The 19515-nt window shown below is 49.6% G+C and overlaps 1 protein-coding gene across 1 annotated transcript in view; it reads right to left on the bottom strand.

Moving 5' to 3' along the window:
• The window catches only part of CCDC39 (coiled-coil domain containing 39), a 294107-nt gene that overhangs the window by 161751 nt on the left and 112841 nt on the right, over positions 1-19515 (bottom strand). The window contains exon 12 of the mRNA XM_029616381.1: positions 16860-16997. Coding sequence (XP_029472241.1) covers positions 16860-16997 — 138 coding nt within the window. The remainder of the gene's footprint in view (positions 1-16859; positions 16998-19515) is intronic.

The following is a 19515-nucleotide window of genomic DNA, read 5'->3' as shown; positions in this document are numbered from 1 at the left end:
CTTACCACCGCCAGAATTCACTGGTCCCTCATAATCTGGTTCCACCTTTGATAAAGGTGAGATAGACGCCTGTATATCTCCTGATCTAGTAGGTGAGCCCATATTTCTTTAATGCAAAGATTGAGATGTTCTGGCTCTGGAGTCCATATCCTTAGGAGGCATCAAAGGCCGAAAAGACTGAGATCTTCTGAAGAAATGAACTTTTGACAAGTTGCTCCTCTGTAAGGACGAAATGGATAGGAATCCCTGGAGTGGGCCTTCGCACCAAAAGAACGTGTTTCCGTTTCCTTTCTGTCTTGCAGGAATTGAGGAATCTTGGATTCGCCCCAGCTATTTGCCAAGTTCTCCAACTCACTCCCGAGGAAAACAGAACCCTTAAAAGAAAACCTTGGGAAATTGGACTTGGAAATAGTGCCTGCCAGCCAATTGTGCAGCCATAATTGTTGCCTAGTTCCTATCATTGAAGCCACACCCCTGGCAGCCATCTGCACCTAGTCACAGCCGCATTGGGTAATAATGCGGTTCCCAGTTGTGGCTCCTGGATCCATCACTGATCCGCCATCGGAACTCACTCCTTGTGTCTCCTGAGAGAGATGCCTTGCAGATCCTGCTTCCCTACTTCTACTGGGTGCGAATAATATGGCAGGAATATTTATCATGGCCCCTTGGAACTCTTACTCCCACTATCCATGGAAATGCTGTCCTCCAGCCTTGGCAATGAGGGGGAAATCCCGTAAACTTTGCTTGCAATGGAAGCGATCATAAAGGAAAATTGGTTCTTACCTGCTAATTTTCATTCCTGAAGTACCACGGATCAGTCCAGTGAAGTGGATTTATGCATCCCTACCAGCAGATGGAGGTAGAGAACAAAACTTTGAGGCACTGCTACATAACCGAGAGTGCCACATGCAGTCCCTCAGTATTGACCTGTACCCAAGCCAAGATGTCTACCTTAACAAATCCCAATAAACCTTGGACGAACAGAGACGTAAAGTTGGAGCTCCTGAAAACTAGGCCCCCTTGACACAAAGCATATTCCAAGCTATGTACACTTCTCATTAATCTGAGTATATCATATACCAGCTCAGCCATATCCAGAAGCGAGGAAGTCTTTCAACAGATGGGGACAGGTCTCTGGACTGATCCGTGGTACTTCAGGAACGAAGATTAGCAGGTAAGAACCAATTTTCCTTTCCTGTTTGTACCCCAGATCAGTCCAGGCAAGTGGGATGTACCTAAGCCCGTCTATTCTGGGTGGGAACCCAAAAGACCCGTGTGCAACACACTTTCCCCAAACGTTGCCTCTTCTGGCACCCGCACATCCAAGCAGTAATGTCCTGTAAAAGTGTGCAGCAAAGACCACGTCGCCGCTCGAAAAAATATTCTGCAGAGAAAGCAGTTGATACTCTGTCCACAAGGTTGCCTGCACCATAGTGGAATGCGCTCTCAACCCCTCCGGTACTGACCGGCCCTTACAGATGTAAGCTGACGCTATCGTCTCCTTCAGCTATTGCGCAATAGTGCCCTTGGAAGCCTTATTTCCCTTCCTTGCATTACTGAACAGGACAAACAGATGATCAGACCTCCGAAAGGCATTGTCACCTTAAGATATCGCAAAAGAATTTGACTCACATCCAACAAGTAAGCTCCTTTGCCACTGGAGCATCAGCTGTCAAATTTGGAAAGGCCGGTTGCTCAACAACCTGGTTAAGGTGAAAGGAGGACACCACCTTAGGCAAAAAGGAAGGTACTATATGTAAAGAAACCCCATCTTCTGAAAAACACAGGAAAGGATCCCTACACAACAATGCTTGCAGCTCAGATATTAATCTAGTTGAACAGATAGCCACCGGGAATACTGTCTTCAGGGTTAAATCCTTTAACGACGCTCTCCACATTGATTTGAAGGGAGGACCACAAAATACCCAAAAAACCAAATTCAGATTCCATGTTGGACAGATCTTCCATACTGGAGGACACAAATGTTTTGCCCACTTTAGGAAACAAACTACAACCAGATGAGATGCCAACAGTGTTCCCTGAATCCTACCTTGAAGGGAACCCAAGGCTGCTGCCTAGACCCTAAGGGAATTATAGGCCAACCCCTTAGCCAAACCACTCTGCAAAAAGGCCAGGATCTGCAGAACATCCACCTTCAAAGGTTGCACCCTGTTCTGCAAACACCAAGATTCAAAAACCCTCCACACTTGGATATAAGCCATTGAAAAGGAAGGTCTCCTTGCCTGAAGCAAAGTGGCAATCATAGGCTCCGAATAACCTTTCAAACGGAGTCGCCGCCTCTCAAAAGCCAAGTCGCTAGACAGAAGCGATTCTCTCGGTCTGAAAATATGGGTCCCTGCCATAGCAATCCTGAGAGATAAGCCAAGCGAACGGGACCGTCCACCGCTAGACGCAGAAGATCCGCAAACCACGGTCAGTACGGCCATTCGGGTGCAACCAGAATCACCCTGCCCAGATGAAGCTTGATGCCCTGCAGCACCCGACCTAAAAGAGGCCATGGTGGGAACACATACAGCAACCAATGTGTCAGCCACAGTTGAACTAGAGCACCAATGCCATCTAATCAGACCGCTCTTCTGGGACTGAAAAACCTATCCATTTTTGCATTTGCCGGAGTCACCATGAGGTCTACCGCTGATCTGCCCCACTTTGCCTGCAGCAAGGTGAAGGTTGCCACCGACAACTCCCACTCCCCCGGGTCCAGAGGAAGTCTGCTGAGGTAGTCTGTCTGCACATTGTCCCCTCCAGCCACATGACAAGCTGCTATTCTCACCAGATGTTTCTCCGCCCACACGAACAGCTCTTGCATCTCTAGAGCCACTAGGCGACTCTTTGTACCACCCTGATGATTGATGTATGCTACTGTCATTGCATTGTCCGAGAACACTTGCACCGACTTCTCCTGATGAGCGAAAGAAAAGCTAGTAAGGCCTTGCGCACTGCCCTAGTTTCCAGACAATTGATAGACCAAGTCGCCTCCTCCGGCGACCACTGACACTGGGCTGATTTCCCCTGACAAATCGCCCTACAGCCAGAGAGGCTGGCATTCGTGGTCACTAGCACCCAGTTGGACATTTCCAAATCCATTCCTTTCTCCAGATTACGCCGAGACAGCCACCACGTCAGACTGGACCTGGCGTCCTCTGGCAACAGTAAAGGAAGCTGAAATTCTTCAGACAGCGGATTCCAATGGGATAACAGAGCTCCCTGCAGCGGACGCATGTATGCAAAGGCCCATGGAACCAATTCAACCATAGACGCCATGGAACCCAGGAACTGCAAGCAATCCCAGACCCTGGGGCAACGACAGGCGCAGCAGCCGTAGAGCCAGATTCTGCAACTTGAAGACTCTCTCCATAGTCAGAAACACCTTCCCCAGGCAAGTATCAAAAAGTGCTCCCAGATACTCTAAAGACTGAGTCGGCTTCAAATGACTCTTTGCTAGGTTTGGCAGCCCAGCCCAACAACTCCAGAAGCTGCAGTACTTGCTGGATTGAGTGACCACACTCCACCTCCGACTTTACCCGTATCAACCAATCGTCCAGGTACGGATGCACCCGGATACCTTCCTTCCTGAGTGCCACCACCACTACCACCATCACCTTCGTGAACATGCGCGTTGCCGTCGCCAACCCAAAGGGAAGAGCTCGAAACTGGAAATGTTCTCCCAGAACCATGTACCTCAGGAACATTTGGTGTTCAGCCCGGATGGGGATATGAAGATAGGCTTCTGACAAATCCAGCGATGCTAGAAACTCCCCTTTGCGCATCGATGCTATTACTATACACAACGTCTCCATCCAAAACTGCAGCACCCAGATGGCAGCAATGACCTTCTGCAGATCAAGAATAAGCCAAAAAGTCCCCTCCTTCTTTGGAACGAAGTATATGGAGTACCTTCCCTGCCCCCTCTCCTGAGGGCATACTGGTACAATGGAGCACAGGAGTTGTAACCGATGTAGTGTATCCCGCACCGCCTCTCGCTTGCACCGAAAGACACAGTGGGAGACTATAAAGGTGTCCCTGAGCAGCTGAAATAATTCTAAGGCATAGCTGTCTCTTATTACCTCCAGAACCCACCAGTCCGATTTGATTCTGATCCACTCCTTGTAAAAAAAAAAAAAAAAAAAGGGACAGCCTCCCTCCAGTAGCTTCTGGGGAGGAGCGGCCAACACACCTTCATTGCCCAATCTTGTTTCCGCTTCCCCCTTGAGAAACACCGTCCCTTGGGGGTCTGTGCTGACTCCAAAAGGGCTGCTGCCTGCCAGAGCCCTGCTTCTGCGATGCCAGTGCAGGATTCCTGGCCCACACGGAATCTTCTCTCCTTTCAAAAGCGAGCTCGCAGCAGAAAGGTCTTCCTATCCTCAGGCAACTTATTACCCTTTGACTCTCCCAACTGCTTCATGAGCTGCTCCAAGTCCTCCCCAAAGAGCAGCTTCCCCTTGAAGGGGAGATTTTGACAGCTGGGCTTTAGACCATACATTCGCTGACCAATTTCGCAGCCATAGGCACCTCTACGCCGCCACTGGCGAAAGTCCGGTCATACAGACAACGCATCCACTGGATCCTGGTCCGGATCCTGAATTGGATCCCCCAAGGCACCACCAGACCCACTTGTAGCTGATCAGGATCATCCATACCTTCCGATGAATCTTCCTCCACCACCGCCCATCTGAGTCCCAATGAGCGCAGGATCCCTCCTGACTCCACCGGTCCTCTAGCCTTCTTGGCCACCCGGGACTCCTTAAATAAGGGTTTCTTTGACCCTAAACTCTTTCTGGCTAAATAAGCCTTATGGAGGAGAAGAACAAAATCTGTAGAAAATGTCTCCGGATCAGAGGAAGAAGTGTCCTGATCAGCGACCTCCCAAGCCTATCCCCATCCCCTGCCACCAGCAGGATCCCTTTCCAAGGGAAACAGCATGGGAGGGGAGTCCGAGCTCAGAAATAGCAGCCTGCACCTCAGCATGTGTTGCCTATATGGCTGCTGGCTCCTCTGACCTGCCCCCAGGATCCCCAGAGCCGGCCTAGCCACCTTCACATTTTTGCCCCCCCCCCCCAGGGTCCCACTGAGGTCCCACCCACCCCCCCCCCAGGGGTTCCACTGAGGTCCCAGCCCCCCCCCCAACTGTGGCAAAACAAGGCCGAATTGAGCCAAGCTCACCTCAAACTGCAGCTGTGACAAACTTTGCCGCACTGTGCAGGAGTCAGCATGCTGGCTCAGTCAGAGCGAAAAATAGATGCTGCCGATGCGATCGCTCCCTGACGCTGTCTGGTACTGAACTACCCAGCACCCAGCCCCGACAACTGAAGGCAATTTGGCCCACTCCCTCCTTCCTGCCTCCAGGCAGAAAAAGAACTTACCTGCTGCCTCAGCCCTGCCGAAGCCTCTCTCCTTCCCTTTCGCTTTGCTCTTTTTTTTTCTTAAAGAGACATGGGAAAAAAAAGAGAAAAAGGGAACAGAACTACTTCCCTGCTTCTGGAGGCCACACTCTGAGGAAGCCAGGTACACCAAGGGAGTGCAGGGCCCAGAGGGCTAAGGGAACCAGGACCCCTGGCTATCAAACCCCCTGCCAAGAAGGGCCAAGTCAGGACTGGGGTCACCAATCTCCCACTTGCCCTGATCCACTCAAGGGATGGCACTTGAAGGAACCTAACACCTTGGGGAGCCGAATCCTCTTGCCAATCTATTTTCCCTTTTTTTTTTCCCTAACTCCAGATTTCATCTTCTCTATCATCTGCTGGAGACAGAGAAATACAGAGAAACTGTAGGTGGCACTCTTGGTTATGTAACAATGCCTTAAAATTTTGTTCTCTGTCTCCATCTGCTGGTAAGGATACATAAACCCACTTTTCTGGACTGATCTGGAGTACGAACAGGAATAGCGCTTCTAAATTTAGGTGTGAGTGCAGAAAGCCTGCACTGTTCTCATGACGTTGGCTTCCTCTCGCCATTCTCCGCCCCAAAGAGTGAGCACATAGGGTAGGCTGTGTAGGGGCAGTGCCTGAGTGTGACTGACAGGTCTGGTGCCCTGGGACTCCTCTTCCCGCCTTCAGCGAGAGCATGCACCATCACAGTGTAAATACACTCTGCCTGCATACACAACCGCAGCATAGCACGCTCCTTCCGCCAAGCGGCAATGCCTTCCCTGCAACTGGCACTCGTTCTCCTGCTCTCAGTAAGCCGAACAAAGCAGCGAAGGAAATCAATCTGACACAAAAGTTCAACAAGATGCTGGCAAATTCCCACTCCTGCCTCCAGCAGGAACGAGCACACCAGACTGCTGTGTTTTTGTTTTTTTTCAAATAAAACAAATCATTTGCTCGGATGCAGCCGGACTTGCATCGCTCACTCCTGGCCCCAGGAGCCAAGTGGAACAAATCAAGTGCCAGTGCCTAGTTCCCTCAACATGCCCAGCCACACAGCTACATCTGCAACATCCCTTGCCCACGCAGAACACACTGGCCAGAAGACAACTGCTCGGCAGGAGGGGCTGCCTCCACATTTCCTGGCTCCAAGCAATCCATTTTTTTTTTTTTTTTTTTACAAAGGAAAGGAAATATTTCCCTGTCAGTAACCTTCACCTCAGGAGCCACCACAAGGAACGCAACCAAGCGGGAAGAGGGAGAGAGGCATGAGGGATCTGGCACCACTGGATTTCAGCAAGAGGGAGAGACGCATGAGGGATCTGGCACCACCAGATTTCAGCATTTTCTCAAAGCAGAAGCACACCAAGGGTCACCAACCCCCTGCTTGCCCACTTCAACCAAAAGGCATGCATGGTCCCACTAGGATCTAACAACCTCCTGGGAGGACCCTTTCAAAGTTCTTTCTTCTTTTTCTTTCTTTTCCTGTGTTTTTAGAGTATCCCCCACTACATTGGTCCTAAAGTCCCTAAGTCTCACCCCTATCTCTGGCTGCATCCGGGCAAACGATTTGTTTTATTTGAAAAAAAACAAAAACACAGTGATCTGGTGTGCTCGCTCCTGCTGGAGGTAGGAGTGGGAATTTGCCAGCATCTTGTTGAACTTTTGTGCTCAGATTGATTTCCCTTGCTGCTTTGTTCGGCCTGCTGAGAGCAGGAGAAAGAGTGCCAGTTGCAGGGAAGGAATTGCGCTTGGCGGAAGGAGCGTGCTATGCTGCAGTTGTGTATGCAGGCAGAGTGTATTTACACCATGATGGTGCATGCTCTCGCTGAAGGCAGGAAGAGGAGTCCCAGGGCACCAGACCTGTCAGTCACACTCAGTGTAGGCTGTGTAGGGGCAATGCCTATGTGCTCACTCTTTATGTTTAAACATTTTTATTAAATTTTTAGTACAATCTTAGGAATACAACACTAAGGAGGGCTGGGTCCTGAGCCTTCCTCAGAACATAATCACATTAGAAACAAACAGTGAACACCCCCTCCCCCTAGTTCCACACAGTGCAAAGGAAGCCACCATCAGTCAAAACAAGAGTTCCACCCACGTAACGCACAAAGCATAGGAAAATTAGTTCTTACCTGTTAATTTTCGTTTCTGTAGTACCACGGATCAGTCCAGACTGTGGGTTGAGTCTCCTTTCAGTTTTATCCTTACAGGATAGGCTCTGTCCTCATATAGGACAGAGCCTATCCTGTAACCCTTCAGTATAACTATTGTCAAAGCAGAAAACAAGAAAACCAGAATAGGATCAAGCAAGTAACTATAAAGCTCAATGGAGCAACTGTCGAATAATGTAATAAACATGGTATAGCTATACGCTCTTGCATATACTTAGTGTTTACACGACCAAGGCTTCCGGTGTAATTGCTCAGTATTCTTGCACAAGAATGAAGTATTAGAATCTGTGAATCTGCAAGAAACAAGCTTCGAGGGGACAGAAATAAAGACAGACAGGGAAGGGCGTCTGGACTGATCCGTGGTACTACAGGAACGAAAATTAACAGGTAAGAACTAATTTTCCTTTCCCTGGTCGTACCCGGATCAGTCCAGACTGTGGGATGTACCAAAGCTTCGCTAAACCGGGTGGGACCGAGACAGTCCCGCTCGAAGCACTTGCCGCCCAAAGGAACCGAAGACCGGAGCTTGCACATCCAGACGGTAGTGTCGAGCAAAAGTATGCAAGGACGTCCAAGTGGTGGCCCTGCAAATCTCCTGTGGAGAAACGGATTGACTCTCCGCCCAAGAAGTAGCTTGAGCGTGCAGTGAATGAGCCTTTAGGCCCTCGGGGACCGGTCGACCTTGGCAAAGATAGGTCGAAGAGATCGCTTCTTTCAACCACCGCGCAATAGTGGTCTTAGAAGCCAGCTTACCCCGGTTGGGACCACTCCAAAGGACAAAGAGATGGTCCGAAACCCGAAAGGCGTTGGTAACCTGGAGATAGCGAAGCAGGACCCGTTTGACATCTAGTAGACGGAGGTCACCCCCAGTCGTACCCGCAATCTCCTCTGGGGAAAACGCAGGGAGTTCTACCGACTGGTTGACATGGAAGGTGGAAACAACTTTTGGCAAGAAAGAAGGGACAGTCTTGAGAGAAACCCCTGAATCGGAAAAACGCAAGAAAGGCTCCTGACAGGACAACGCTTGAATCTCAGATATCCGCCGAGCGTAGGAGATAGAAACCAGAAAGGCAGTTTTCAGCGTAAGATCTTTTAGCGTAGCGTGTCAGAGAGGTTCGAACGGAGCCTTGCAGAGAGCCTGAAGGACCAGATTAAGACTCCACGATGGGCATGTGGCCCGAGAAGGGGGGCGGAGATGTTTAACGCCCCTTAGAAACCGAATCACGTCTGGATGGCCCGCTAGGGAATGACCTTCCACCCGACCCAGGAGAGAGCCGAGCGCGGAGACTTGTACGCGCAGAGAACTGAAGGAGAGGCCCTTGGAGAGACCCTTCTGAAGAAAAGAAAGAACCACAGAGACCGGGGCGGAGCGCGTTGGGATACCCGATTCCGCACAAACAGACTCAAAGACCTTCCAAATATGCACGTAGGCTAGGGAAGTTGACTGTTTCCGGGCCCGTAGCAAGGTGGAGATGACCTCCTCCTTATAGCCCTTACGCCTCAGGCGGTCGTGTTCAAAATCCAGGCCACTAGACAAAAGCGATCGGCATGGTCGAAAAATACAGGCCCCTGTCGAAGAAGACTAGGTAGGTGACCGAGTCGAAGAGGTCCGTCCGTCGCCAGGTTGATGAGATCTGTGAACCACGGTCTTCGCGGCCACTCGGGTGCTACCAGAACCACGGGTCCCCAGTGGAGTTCGATTCTTCTGAGAACTTTTCCCACCAGAGGCCACGGGGGGAATACGTACAGGAGGACGTCCGCTGGCCAAGGAAGAGCCAGAGCATCCACGCCCTCTGAGCCATGCTCCCTCCAGCGGCTGAAGAACCGATTGGCCTTGGAGTTGTGCAGGGTCACCATGAGGTCTAGGTGGGGGGGACCCCATCTGTCCACTATCAGAGCCATGGCCGTATCAGAGAGTTCTCACTCCCTTGGATCGAGCGATTGACGGCTGAGGAAATCGGCTTGAACATTTTCCTTGCCCGCGATGTGGGAGGCTGCCAGGCACTGCAGATGCCGTTCCGCCCATGCGAAGAGACGGCTGGCTTCCAGGGCCACCAGGGGACTGCAAGTGCCCCCTTGACAATTGATGTAAGCCACCGTGGTAGAGTTGTCTGACAGGAATCTTACCGCCTTGCCGCGGAGCAGGGGGAGAAACTCCTGAAGGGCCAGGCGCACCGCCAGGGTCTCCAACCGATTGATATGCCAGTGAGACTGAGTCTGCGACCAGGTTCCCTGGGTGGACTGGGAGAGACAAACCGCACCCCAGCCCAACAGACTGGCGTCCGTGGTTACTATCATCCACTGAGGCGCTTGGAGAGGCATCCCCTGGAAGAGATGAGGGAGCGACAGCCACCTCTTCAAGTCATCTACTGTAGAGTCCAAGAATGGAAGGATCATGTGAAATTGTTCTGACACTGGCTGCTAATGGGATAGCAAAGCTTTCTGTAACGGAGGCATATGAGCAAAAGCCCAGGGGACAAGGTCGATGGTGGAAGCCATGGATCCCAAAACCTGCAGGTAGTCCCAGGCCGCGGGGAAGGTAGTGCAATCAGGTTCTGGATTTGCTCGATCAGCTTGAGACCGGGTCCACCGCGCCCAGATCCAAGAGTCTGGTAAGGGTTTGTTCTATCGCGTCCCTCTTGGACCGCCCGCATGGAGAGAAGAAGAAGAGATCCGGAAGATCGCGGACAATTTCGAAGGCGTACCCGTCTCTGATAATATCGAGGACCACTGATCCAACGTGATCTTGACCCATGCCTCGAAAAACAGGGAGAGGCGGCCGCCTAGGGAGGGGACCGAGGAATGAGTCAGCTGAACTTCATTGTGTGGCAGGCTTGGGGGTGGAGCACGCGGTCTGACCCTCACGAAAGGGCCGCCGCCCACGAAAGGGCTGCGACCAAGACTGAGAGCGGGAAGAATAACTCCTCGAGGAACCTCCCCGCCCGCGCGGAGTATAATGATGCTGGCCCCGGAAGCGATGACGAGAAGGTGTGTAGGACCGGGATGGTTTAGGACGGTCCTCCGGGAGCTTATGGACCTTGTTTTCCGCTAAGGAGTCCATAGGCTTTTCAAGGTCCTCACCAAAGAGCAACTTACCTTTGAAAGGCAACGAGCCAAAGGAGTTTACGGGCAGACACCGCCGAAGCCATCGCCTTTACCTGAACACGAACCAGATCGTAGAGTGTGTCTGCCCCGTAAGCGATTATGGCTTCCAGATGCTCAACCTGCTCCGCCTCTGCAGGCGGGAGTTCCTGGGTGCAGAGTAATTGCTGGACCCACCTGAGGCCTGCCCGTGGCATGAACTGCTGCAGCAAGTCGCCCGGACTCCAAGAGCCAAGACTTCGAAGATGCGCTTCATGTAAGCTTCCAGCTTACGATCCTGTCCATCCTTGAGTGCCGTCGATCCCTCCACCGGGATCGTGGTATGCTTGGTGACCGCCGAAACATAGGAGTCCAGCGAGGGATTCTTTAACATTTCCAAGCATTCCTCCTGGAGGGGATAGAGTTTGTCCATAGCACGCCCCACCCAGAGGGCCCCCTCGGGAGCCTCCTATTCCCGTAGGATCATCAGTTTTAGCATGGGATGGAAGGGAAATGTGGTAGCTGGAGCTCTGAGACCCCCCCAGGACCGGGTCCATATCCTTGGGCAAAGAGGCCAACAGGTCATCCGCAGCAGGCCCCTCCAACCCCAATTCCTGGAGGACAAAGGGGATGAGGGGCTCTAACTCCTCTTTGCGGAACAAGCGAAGGGCTCTAGGGTCGTCCCCCTCCAGAGGAAGGGACCCCTCTGGATCCGGGGGAGTGGCGGGATCCAGGAACCCAGGATCCACCAGGGGATCAAGGAGGGGGGCACCCCCGGGACCACCTGCACCCGAACTGGCCCATGGGACTCCGCAGCCGGGCCAGCAGTCAATGGTGCGGAGTGAGGGATTTTTGGCGGGGGGGGGGGGGCTTTTGTCCTCCTCCTGCAGGCTAGCGAGATAAGAATTATGCACGAGGAGGACAAATTCAGCTGAAAAACGAGCCCTGGATTTCCCTGGAGGGGGGTATCTCTGAAAAATCCGGCCCCACAGGGAGCTCCGAAAACGGAGACGCTGAAAAATCCAAAATGGCCGCTGGCCTGGCCATGCCGGAGGGAGTCTATCCCAGGGCTAAATTTGCTTGTCCTGCCGAGGAGGGACCTCCCCCACCCGGCAGGCAAGCAGAGCAAAGGCCCTGACGTGAAAATCGCGAAGAGGGCTGCCCACAGGAGAGGCAGGCTGCCTGCCGCATCATAGAAGAGCCGCTACTGAAGAAAAAAGTCTGAAAAAAAGTTTGATTGACAACCTGCAGGCCCGGAGTGAAGCAGGAAGGAAACCTGCTGACTCCGGCTTGTCTGTTTGCCAGTTCAAGGCCTCCTTAGACCAGAAAAAGAAAAAAAATTGATGGTCTACTGCTACTGCTGCAAATAAGTTAGAGGTAGGGAATACCTGCAACTTATGTAAACTTTAAGTTCCCTTTATTTATTTATTTTAAACTGAGCGCAGCAGTCGGCTTCTAAACCCTCTCGGCAGCCAGAGGGGGGGGGGGGAAACGAAACCTAGACAGCCTCGGTCCCCACACCAGGAAGCGGGTACAGACTCAGGCTATGCAGCGCACAAGGGGCAAAGCCCCCCTGAGACCGGCAAGAGCTGGGAGACGGATCCGTCTCCCACACAGAAAAAGGAAAAAGACACTAAAAAGGAAAAAAATCTCTTTTAATGGGAAGAAGACTAAGAATAAGTACTTGCTTGATCCGTAAGAAAAGAAGAAAAGAAAAGGCTGACTAGCCTAGTCAGGAGAGTGAAGGGTGAGCTGCTGGAGATAGACGAATACAGAAGGGTTACAGGATAGGCTCTGTCCTCATAGGATATCCTTTCAGTTTTGGTCTGTCTCCACCTGCTGGAAAGGAGGCTCAACCCACAGTCTGGACTGATCCGAGTAATTACAGGGAACAAGATTAATCATTCACTATAAGGCTGAGTGCACAATGTGGGAGAGATTGAAGATAATTCTGCCACACCGTCAGAAAACATCACCTGCACCGTGGAGAAATCCGGGAAGCCAAGGACTCCATGGTCATCATTCCATGGAAACAGTTTCTCCAGGCCCAAAAAGACAGGCTATCAGGAGACCGCCAGACTGAGAGGATCACTTTTTTCCCCACTAGACAAGCTTTACGTAAAAGCATGCGTGAACCAGGATCTCATATCCAAATCGGTGAAATACACCCAAATAACAGCCAGAGAGGGGTAACTGGAAAAGCAGCATCTATCGAATCAACCATATAATCCGCCACTTTGTGCCAAAAGCGCTGTACAGAGGGGCAAGTCCAGAATACATGGGACAGAGTCCCCATAGCATGCCCACAACGGGGGCAGCCAGCTGAGGAAGCTATAGTCAATTAAAAGGCCACTTGTGGTGACACATAGGCCCGACTGAGAAATTTAAATTGTAACTCTCTATAGTACATATTGGCTGAGATCCTGGAAATACGCCGAAAGCATGTCTTCAAAATGGTCTGAGTACTAACAAAATCACTATCCCTGTTCCAGCGGGATTCCAAAATTGAACACATATCCACCTCGGCACTCTTTTGTAGTTGCTTATAATATTTTGACAGAGATGGGGCTTTGGCCTTCTCGAAGCAAAAAACCCCATCTAAGGTGTGAAACACCGAGGGATCCCTATATGGGGCAGGAAGTGCCCGTAAGTAATGTGCAATTTGAATGTAAGGGAAAGTGTGTGTAATTCCGAAACCATATATAGCCTGGAAGTCCTTAAAGGATTTATTTCCCCAGTACGTGTCAATAAGTGACCTAAGTAAGTTATACCCCTACCCTCCCAGACTCTGACATATGAAGATTGTGAGCCCGGTGTAAAATCAGGATTTCCCACCTCAGGAAGAAAATAAGCACAAAGGGCAGGTAACTTTAAAGGCTTCCTCAGCCGCCACCATGTCTGCCGAAGCGGGCGCACCAGAGCTGTCTGTGTAAGAAAAGATGAGAGAGAGGTAGCGCTGGATTGGACAGCATAGGCAGGAGCCACCAGAACATATAACGAGGCATGAACAGAGGTGTCCAGTAACCAATCTCGGATAAGCCTAAGATTACAGGCCAAGTTGTAGGCAGCCAAATCGGGCACTCCCAGTCCACCTCTACCCCTCCTCACCTTCAACCAGGATAACGGAATACGAGCCTTCCCTCCCCTCCACAAAAACCTCCGAAGTGCGCCATCGAGTCATTGGAGATCTACCCACTTTAGTATAACCGGGAGATTTTGAAAAAGATAAAGCCACCTAGGCAAAATAATCATTTTGAATAAATTGACCCGACCATTTAGGGAAAAGGGTAATTTATTCCAAGTGGCCAAACGGTCGGTGGTAGTCCGCATCATCTGAGGAATATTAGGCTGATAGACGCGATCAGGATCTGCTGGGAGGTACACTCCCAGATGTGCTCACTCTTTGGGGCGGAGAGTGGAGAGAGGAAGCCAACGTCAGGCTTTCTGCACTCGCACCTATATTTAGAAGTGCTATTCCTGTTCGTACTCCAGATCAGTCCAGAGAAGTGGGTTTATGCATCCTTACCAGCAGATGGAGACAGAGAACAAAATTTTAAGGCATTGCTACATAACCGAGAGTGCCACCTGCAGTTCCTCTGTATTGGGGGCAGGGGTTTTGCACCATCTACCATTTGCCGGAGACAGAGAAATACTGAGGGTCTGCAGGTGGCACACTAGGTTATAAGCAGTGTCAGTAAAACTTTCACTGTCTCCATCTGCTGGCAGGGAGGTAAAACCCAGGAGTCTGGGCTGATCTTGGACATGAACAGTTAAAAATATTACATTTGGCTCCCACAGTTTAAAATGTTACCAAGAGCCAGTAACAAATAACAACTCATATATCTAGGGCTTTATTTGCAGACAAAAAGGAAGAGGGTGAGATAGGTGAGGCCAGAGCCAGCTGTGACCTGTTCAAAGGGGACGAGATCATGTCTGTGTATGAACTTTCTCTCACATACACATATAACTGAATGCATTCTTCACACTTTTAACATGCTCGATGACCACTGATAGGCAAAGGATGGCTGGGGTTAAGCATTGGTGGGGGCTAGGATGCAGGATCACTGGTGTAAGCAGGAGGAGGAGGATGAGGGTAGAGAGAATGGGGCTCTCTCTCTCTCTCTCTAACACCCTCCTCCTCTCTGATCCTTCATCTCCAGCCCCCCCCCCCTAATAAATTCCCCAGAGGTAGTTATCCCCCACTACACTGGTCCTAAAGTCCCTAGGTCTCACCCCTGTCTCTGGTGGTCCTTGAGCCCCTCCTCTCCCTGGAAATGACCCTCTCCAGCAACTCTCTCCCTCCTCAGACAGTAAAGTACAGGCCTCCTCTTCAAGCCAGAATCAGCTGGCTCTCCTATGCCTTGCTGGGCAGGAGCAGATTGATGTCTTTAGTATCCTTGGAAAAGAGAGCTTTTGGAATTCAAAAGCATGGTGTGCTCTTTGCCTTCTTGATGCAGAAGAAAGGAGCAACACCACATGCTCTCTTCACTTTCTTCTCTCTCCCTTCCCCCCCCCCCCCCCCCATACCCAATCCTATCCCTAGCTCTCCTCCCAATCACTTCATTCACAGACTGCCCCCTCCAATGCTGATCATCTCACTCACATCTCTTAGTCCCTCTGATCCCATCAATCACACTCTGCAGCACCTTGGATCCACTGACTCACTGTTTCTCCCTCTTCCCCCCCCCCCCCCCACAGCCTATAGTCCCTGCGATCTCTTCACTCACTCCCTATCCTATCACTCTCATTCCCTTCTCGCTGATCCTGCCACTCTTTCCCCATTATATATCCCCAATCATTCTCCTTCCTCTTCCTCTTCGTCTTTCACTCACCCCTCCAACATACCCTCAGTTGCCTCTCTTGGCCCTTTCTTCTTCACCAGTGTAATTACAGTGTGCTAAGCAGGAAGCCAACACATTCAGCCGTGGCAGAAGTAGTGGGGCCGACAGGCATTTACCCAGTGTTTTTTTGGCCTTGGCTACTCTCCCATAACAATATCCTCAATATTCTGGGAAATTGCACAAATATCAGAGCCATGAGGATGCCCTCATCTCAGGGTAAACAGCTTCAGCACTCTCTGTTCTACTCTGCTTCCGCCAAGGGCTGGGAGCCATAAATGAGCAATGCAATTGGCTCTGTTCTGTTTCCGCAGGGAGACAGAATTGATTTTCACTTCCAGCTCTGCTCCACTTTCTTGGATTCCAGAAAAAATTGGCAGAATGACGTTATGGTTGTTTCTGCCTAAAATTAAACCCTTGGTAATAGGAACAAAAAGGGTTGAATTAGCATAAGTTTGAAATTTGTGAGCAGCAGTGCCATTCATCAAGGCCAGTAGTGTCATTCAACCCCTTTTGTGTCTGTTCTTTGCTCTGTAGTGTCTGCTTCAGTATCACCCTTTCCCTTTCTGTGTCTTGCAATTCAAAAAGAGAGAGGGGGAACAGGAAGGGAGAAGCTGGATTAGAAAGCAGAATGGCTGTATGCTCCAGGCTCTCCCCCTCATCTTTTCTTCTCTACAGGCAGCCTGGAGAGAAGGGGCTGGTAGTGAACTGATTTGCTGTCCTGCCTCAGACCACTGCAGAGAACAATCCACAGGAGCTTGGCCCATTAAGATAAATATGACTGAAAAATTTAAGAACTATATCACAACCATGAAATAGTCATAAAAATGTTCTTCAGTTAAAAAGGCTTGTCTACAACTGTCCATCCAATAGCTAGCGGCACTGGCTGTATCTGGTTCTATTCATGACATACATGCAGGTAATGTCATAAAAAAAACCCAAAAAACCCCCCCAAAAACCTCTACCTCCAATTGCTGGATGAGGAGACTAAATCCACAAGTTCTTCAGTGGTGGAGCACTGAAGAACTTGTGGATTTAGGAATATCCCTGCTGTTCTGCTTTTCAGGTTTAAGAAGCAGAACAGCAGGGATAGAACTGCTTTCTGGGCTGTTGTCCACAAATTAAGCCCTGTACCCAAAATTTGTTGGATTTTTTGGAGAACGCCCCTCAACAAACATAAGAACATAAGAACTTGCCATGCTGGGTCAGACTAAAGGTCCATCAAGCCCAGCATCCTGTTACCAACAGAGGCCAAACCAGGCCACAATAACCTGGCAATTACCCAAACACTAAGAAGATCCCATGCTACTGATGCAATAAATAGCAGTGGCTATTCCCCAAGAAAACCAAAATTCAAACATAATAACCTGAAATCTGACCTGCTTCCAAGTTCTGGTCTTTTTCAGCTCTTTTTCCGACATGTGGTTGTAAAGACTAAGCTCTTCTATCTTGGAAATCAGATCCTTCTTTTCCTCTCCAGATTTGTCTATGTATCTTTTGAGATGAGAGAGATCTCCCTGTTACAAAATACAGGTCTTAGTTGATTTCAAAAGACAAGCACAATACCAGTATACTAAGGTCAACTCTGATCATCAACAGCTACAAAACAGGCCTGGCTTTTATGGTCGCCACCATGAATATGCATGGGAGAGATTTGCATGCACTGCCTGCCACTGCATGCAAGTTTCTTCCATGCATATTCAAGGTGGATATCCTGAAAACCAAACCCATTTGTGGCCCTTGAGGGTCTAAGTTAGCCACTCCCACAGTATATTAATATCACACATTATAATTTAGTCATTTGGTGGTATTTTCAAAGAATGGTTTCATAAAGGACATGGTCAACCAATTTCTACCCAGAAAGCCAGTTATGTGAAATACTTCTTGCAACTGAATACTACTAAAATCTGATGTTGTACACCTGGAGAAAAAATTAATTATTGTCTTCAAAATTTGCTTGGACAGGAGGGAGGGGCAGATCTCTAGCTGGCACATCATGGTTTACAGCCTAGCAGGAAGGGAAGAGAGAATCCATGAATACTTAAAAAAAAATTTACAATGAGTGTGGGAGAAAGGGATCCCACTACTGGCAGGATTTATAAAAATCTATCTTTCTATCTATCTATATACACATTCAGGAAAGAGAGCTTGCTGCTTGTGTATACATAGTCAGAAGGGAGGAGGAAAGAAGGATTTTATTGCCTCAATGCTTATTTTTGTGTTACGTATACATTCAAGAGGGAGGGGAGATTCTGTTGTCCCCATGCTTTAAAAAAAAAAAAAAAAAAAAAAAAAAAGGTCTGTAGTTGGGAGGAATGAGTGATGGTTGCAAAGACTAAAAAAAATATATATCTATTTGCAAGTTGGCAGGGAGGACAGCCAAAATTATGCCTGCTATTGGAGTGCCTAGACCTGGCTGGCTAAGTTAGGCAGCTAGTGCTGAAAATCTGTACTAGCCACCTAACTTTCACCCCTTAACCTAACCCCAGCCCTAGGGTCACCCAAAATTTGGATGCCTAAAGTTAGCTGCATAGTGAAACTTAAGAGGTTAGATTTAGCTGCTCAGCTTGGTAAATTTTCAAAGGCTTTGATCTGGTCTGTTATGTCCTTACTTACTTAGCCTTTTGAAAACAAACTCCCAAAGAACATGTTGCCTCTCCAATGGTACTTAACCCCATAAAGAATTTTAGCATGAAGTAGTATGTTCCTATAGTGGCTTCCTAATAGACCCAGTAGGGAATCAAAGAGCAATTGGGCATCTGGTATTTAAACTTCCCTCTCCTCCCCCCCTAAATATTTCATAATTTCAGATTTAAAAAGGAAAATTAGTGCTTACCTGATCATTTTCGTTCCTGTAGTACCAAGGATCAGTCCAGACTGCTGGGTTATGCCTCCCGTCCAGCAGATGGAGTCAGAGAGAAACTGAAAAGGCACCACCCATATACCCTGGTGCGCCCCCTGCGATCCTTCAGTATAATCGATAACAAAGCAGAATGATAGAAGAAATCTTAGGCAAGAACCCGTGACTAGAACAAGTGAAACATGAACTCTTGGAAAAAACGAGGAGGAAAAACCCCGGCTGAAAATGCCGCTGAACTGAACGATAAGATACCTGTGTAAACGCTCCATAAAGGACTTCTGAAATACAAGTATACACTGACGGGACTGCTTCTAACATGGGCGGGCATCTGGACTGATCCTTGGTACTACAGGAACGAAAATTATCAGGTAAGCACTAATTTTCCTTTCCTGTAAGTACCAGGATCAGTCCAGACTGCTGGGAAGTACCCAAGCTGCCCTAAAAGGGGTGGGATCTCGACAGTCCCGCTCGAAGCACGCCACTGCCAAACGAAGGTACCGTCGGATCTTGCACATCCAAATGGTAATGTCTAGCAAAAGTGTGCAAGGATTTCCAAAGTCGCCGCCCGGCAAATTTCCTGAGGAAAACAAAGGCACTCTCCGCCCAAGACGCCGCCTGGGAACGCAGTGAATGGGCTTTAAGACCTTCCGGAACGGCACGCCCCGACAAATGTAAGTTGAAGCAATAGCCTCCTTCAGCCAGCGGGCTATAGTCGTCTTAGAAGCTTTGAACCCCTTCTTAGGGCCACTCCATAAGACGAAAAGGTGATTATCTAATTGAAACGGATTGGTTACTTCCAAGTACCGTAATAATGCCCGTCGAACATCCAACCTCCTAAGCTCCGACGCCTCACTGCCTTCCCCGGAAAAGGCTGGTAGTTCTACCGTTTGATTCACATGAAAAGCCGAAACTACCTTTGGCAAGAAGGAAGGGACAGTTCGAAGCGAAAACTCCCAAGGCCGGAAAACGGAGGAAAGGCTCCCTGCATGACAACGCTTGAAGCTCTGAAATGCGCCTCGCAGAACAAATAGCCACCAAGAAAACAGTCTTGAGAGTTAGATCCTTGAGTGTTGCCCGCTTCAGCGGTTCAAAAGGAGAAGTACAAAGGCCACGAAGAACCAAAATTCAGACTCCAAGCGGGACAGGTAGGTCTCACCGGCTGATTGCAAATGCTT

This window comes from Rhinatrema bivittatum, chromosome 9 (genome assembly GCF_901001135.1).
Source record: "Rhinatrema bivittatum chromosome 9, aRhiBiv1.1, whole genome shotgun sequence".
NCBI classification, from domain to species: Eukaryota; Metazoa; Chordata; class Amphibia; order Gymnophiona; family Rhinatrematidae; genus Rhinatrema; species Rhinatrema bivittatum.
The sequence above is the reverse complement of the archived record's forward strand: the minus strand, read 5'-3'. Positions and strand labels throughout refer to the sequence as shown.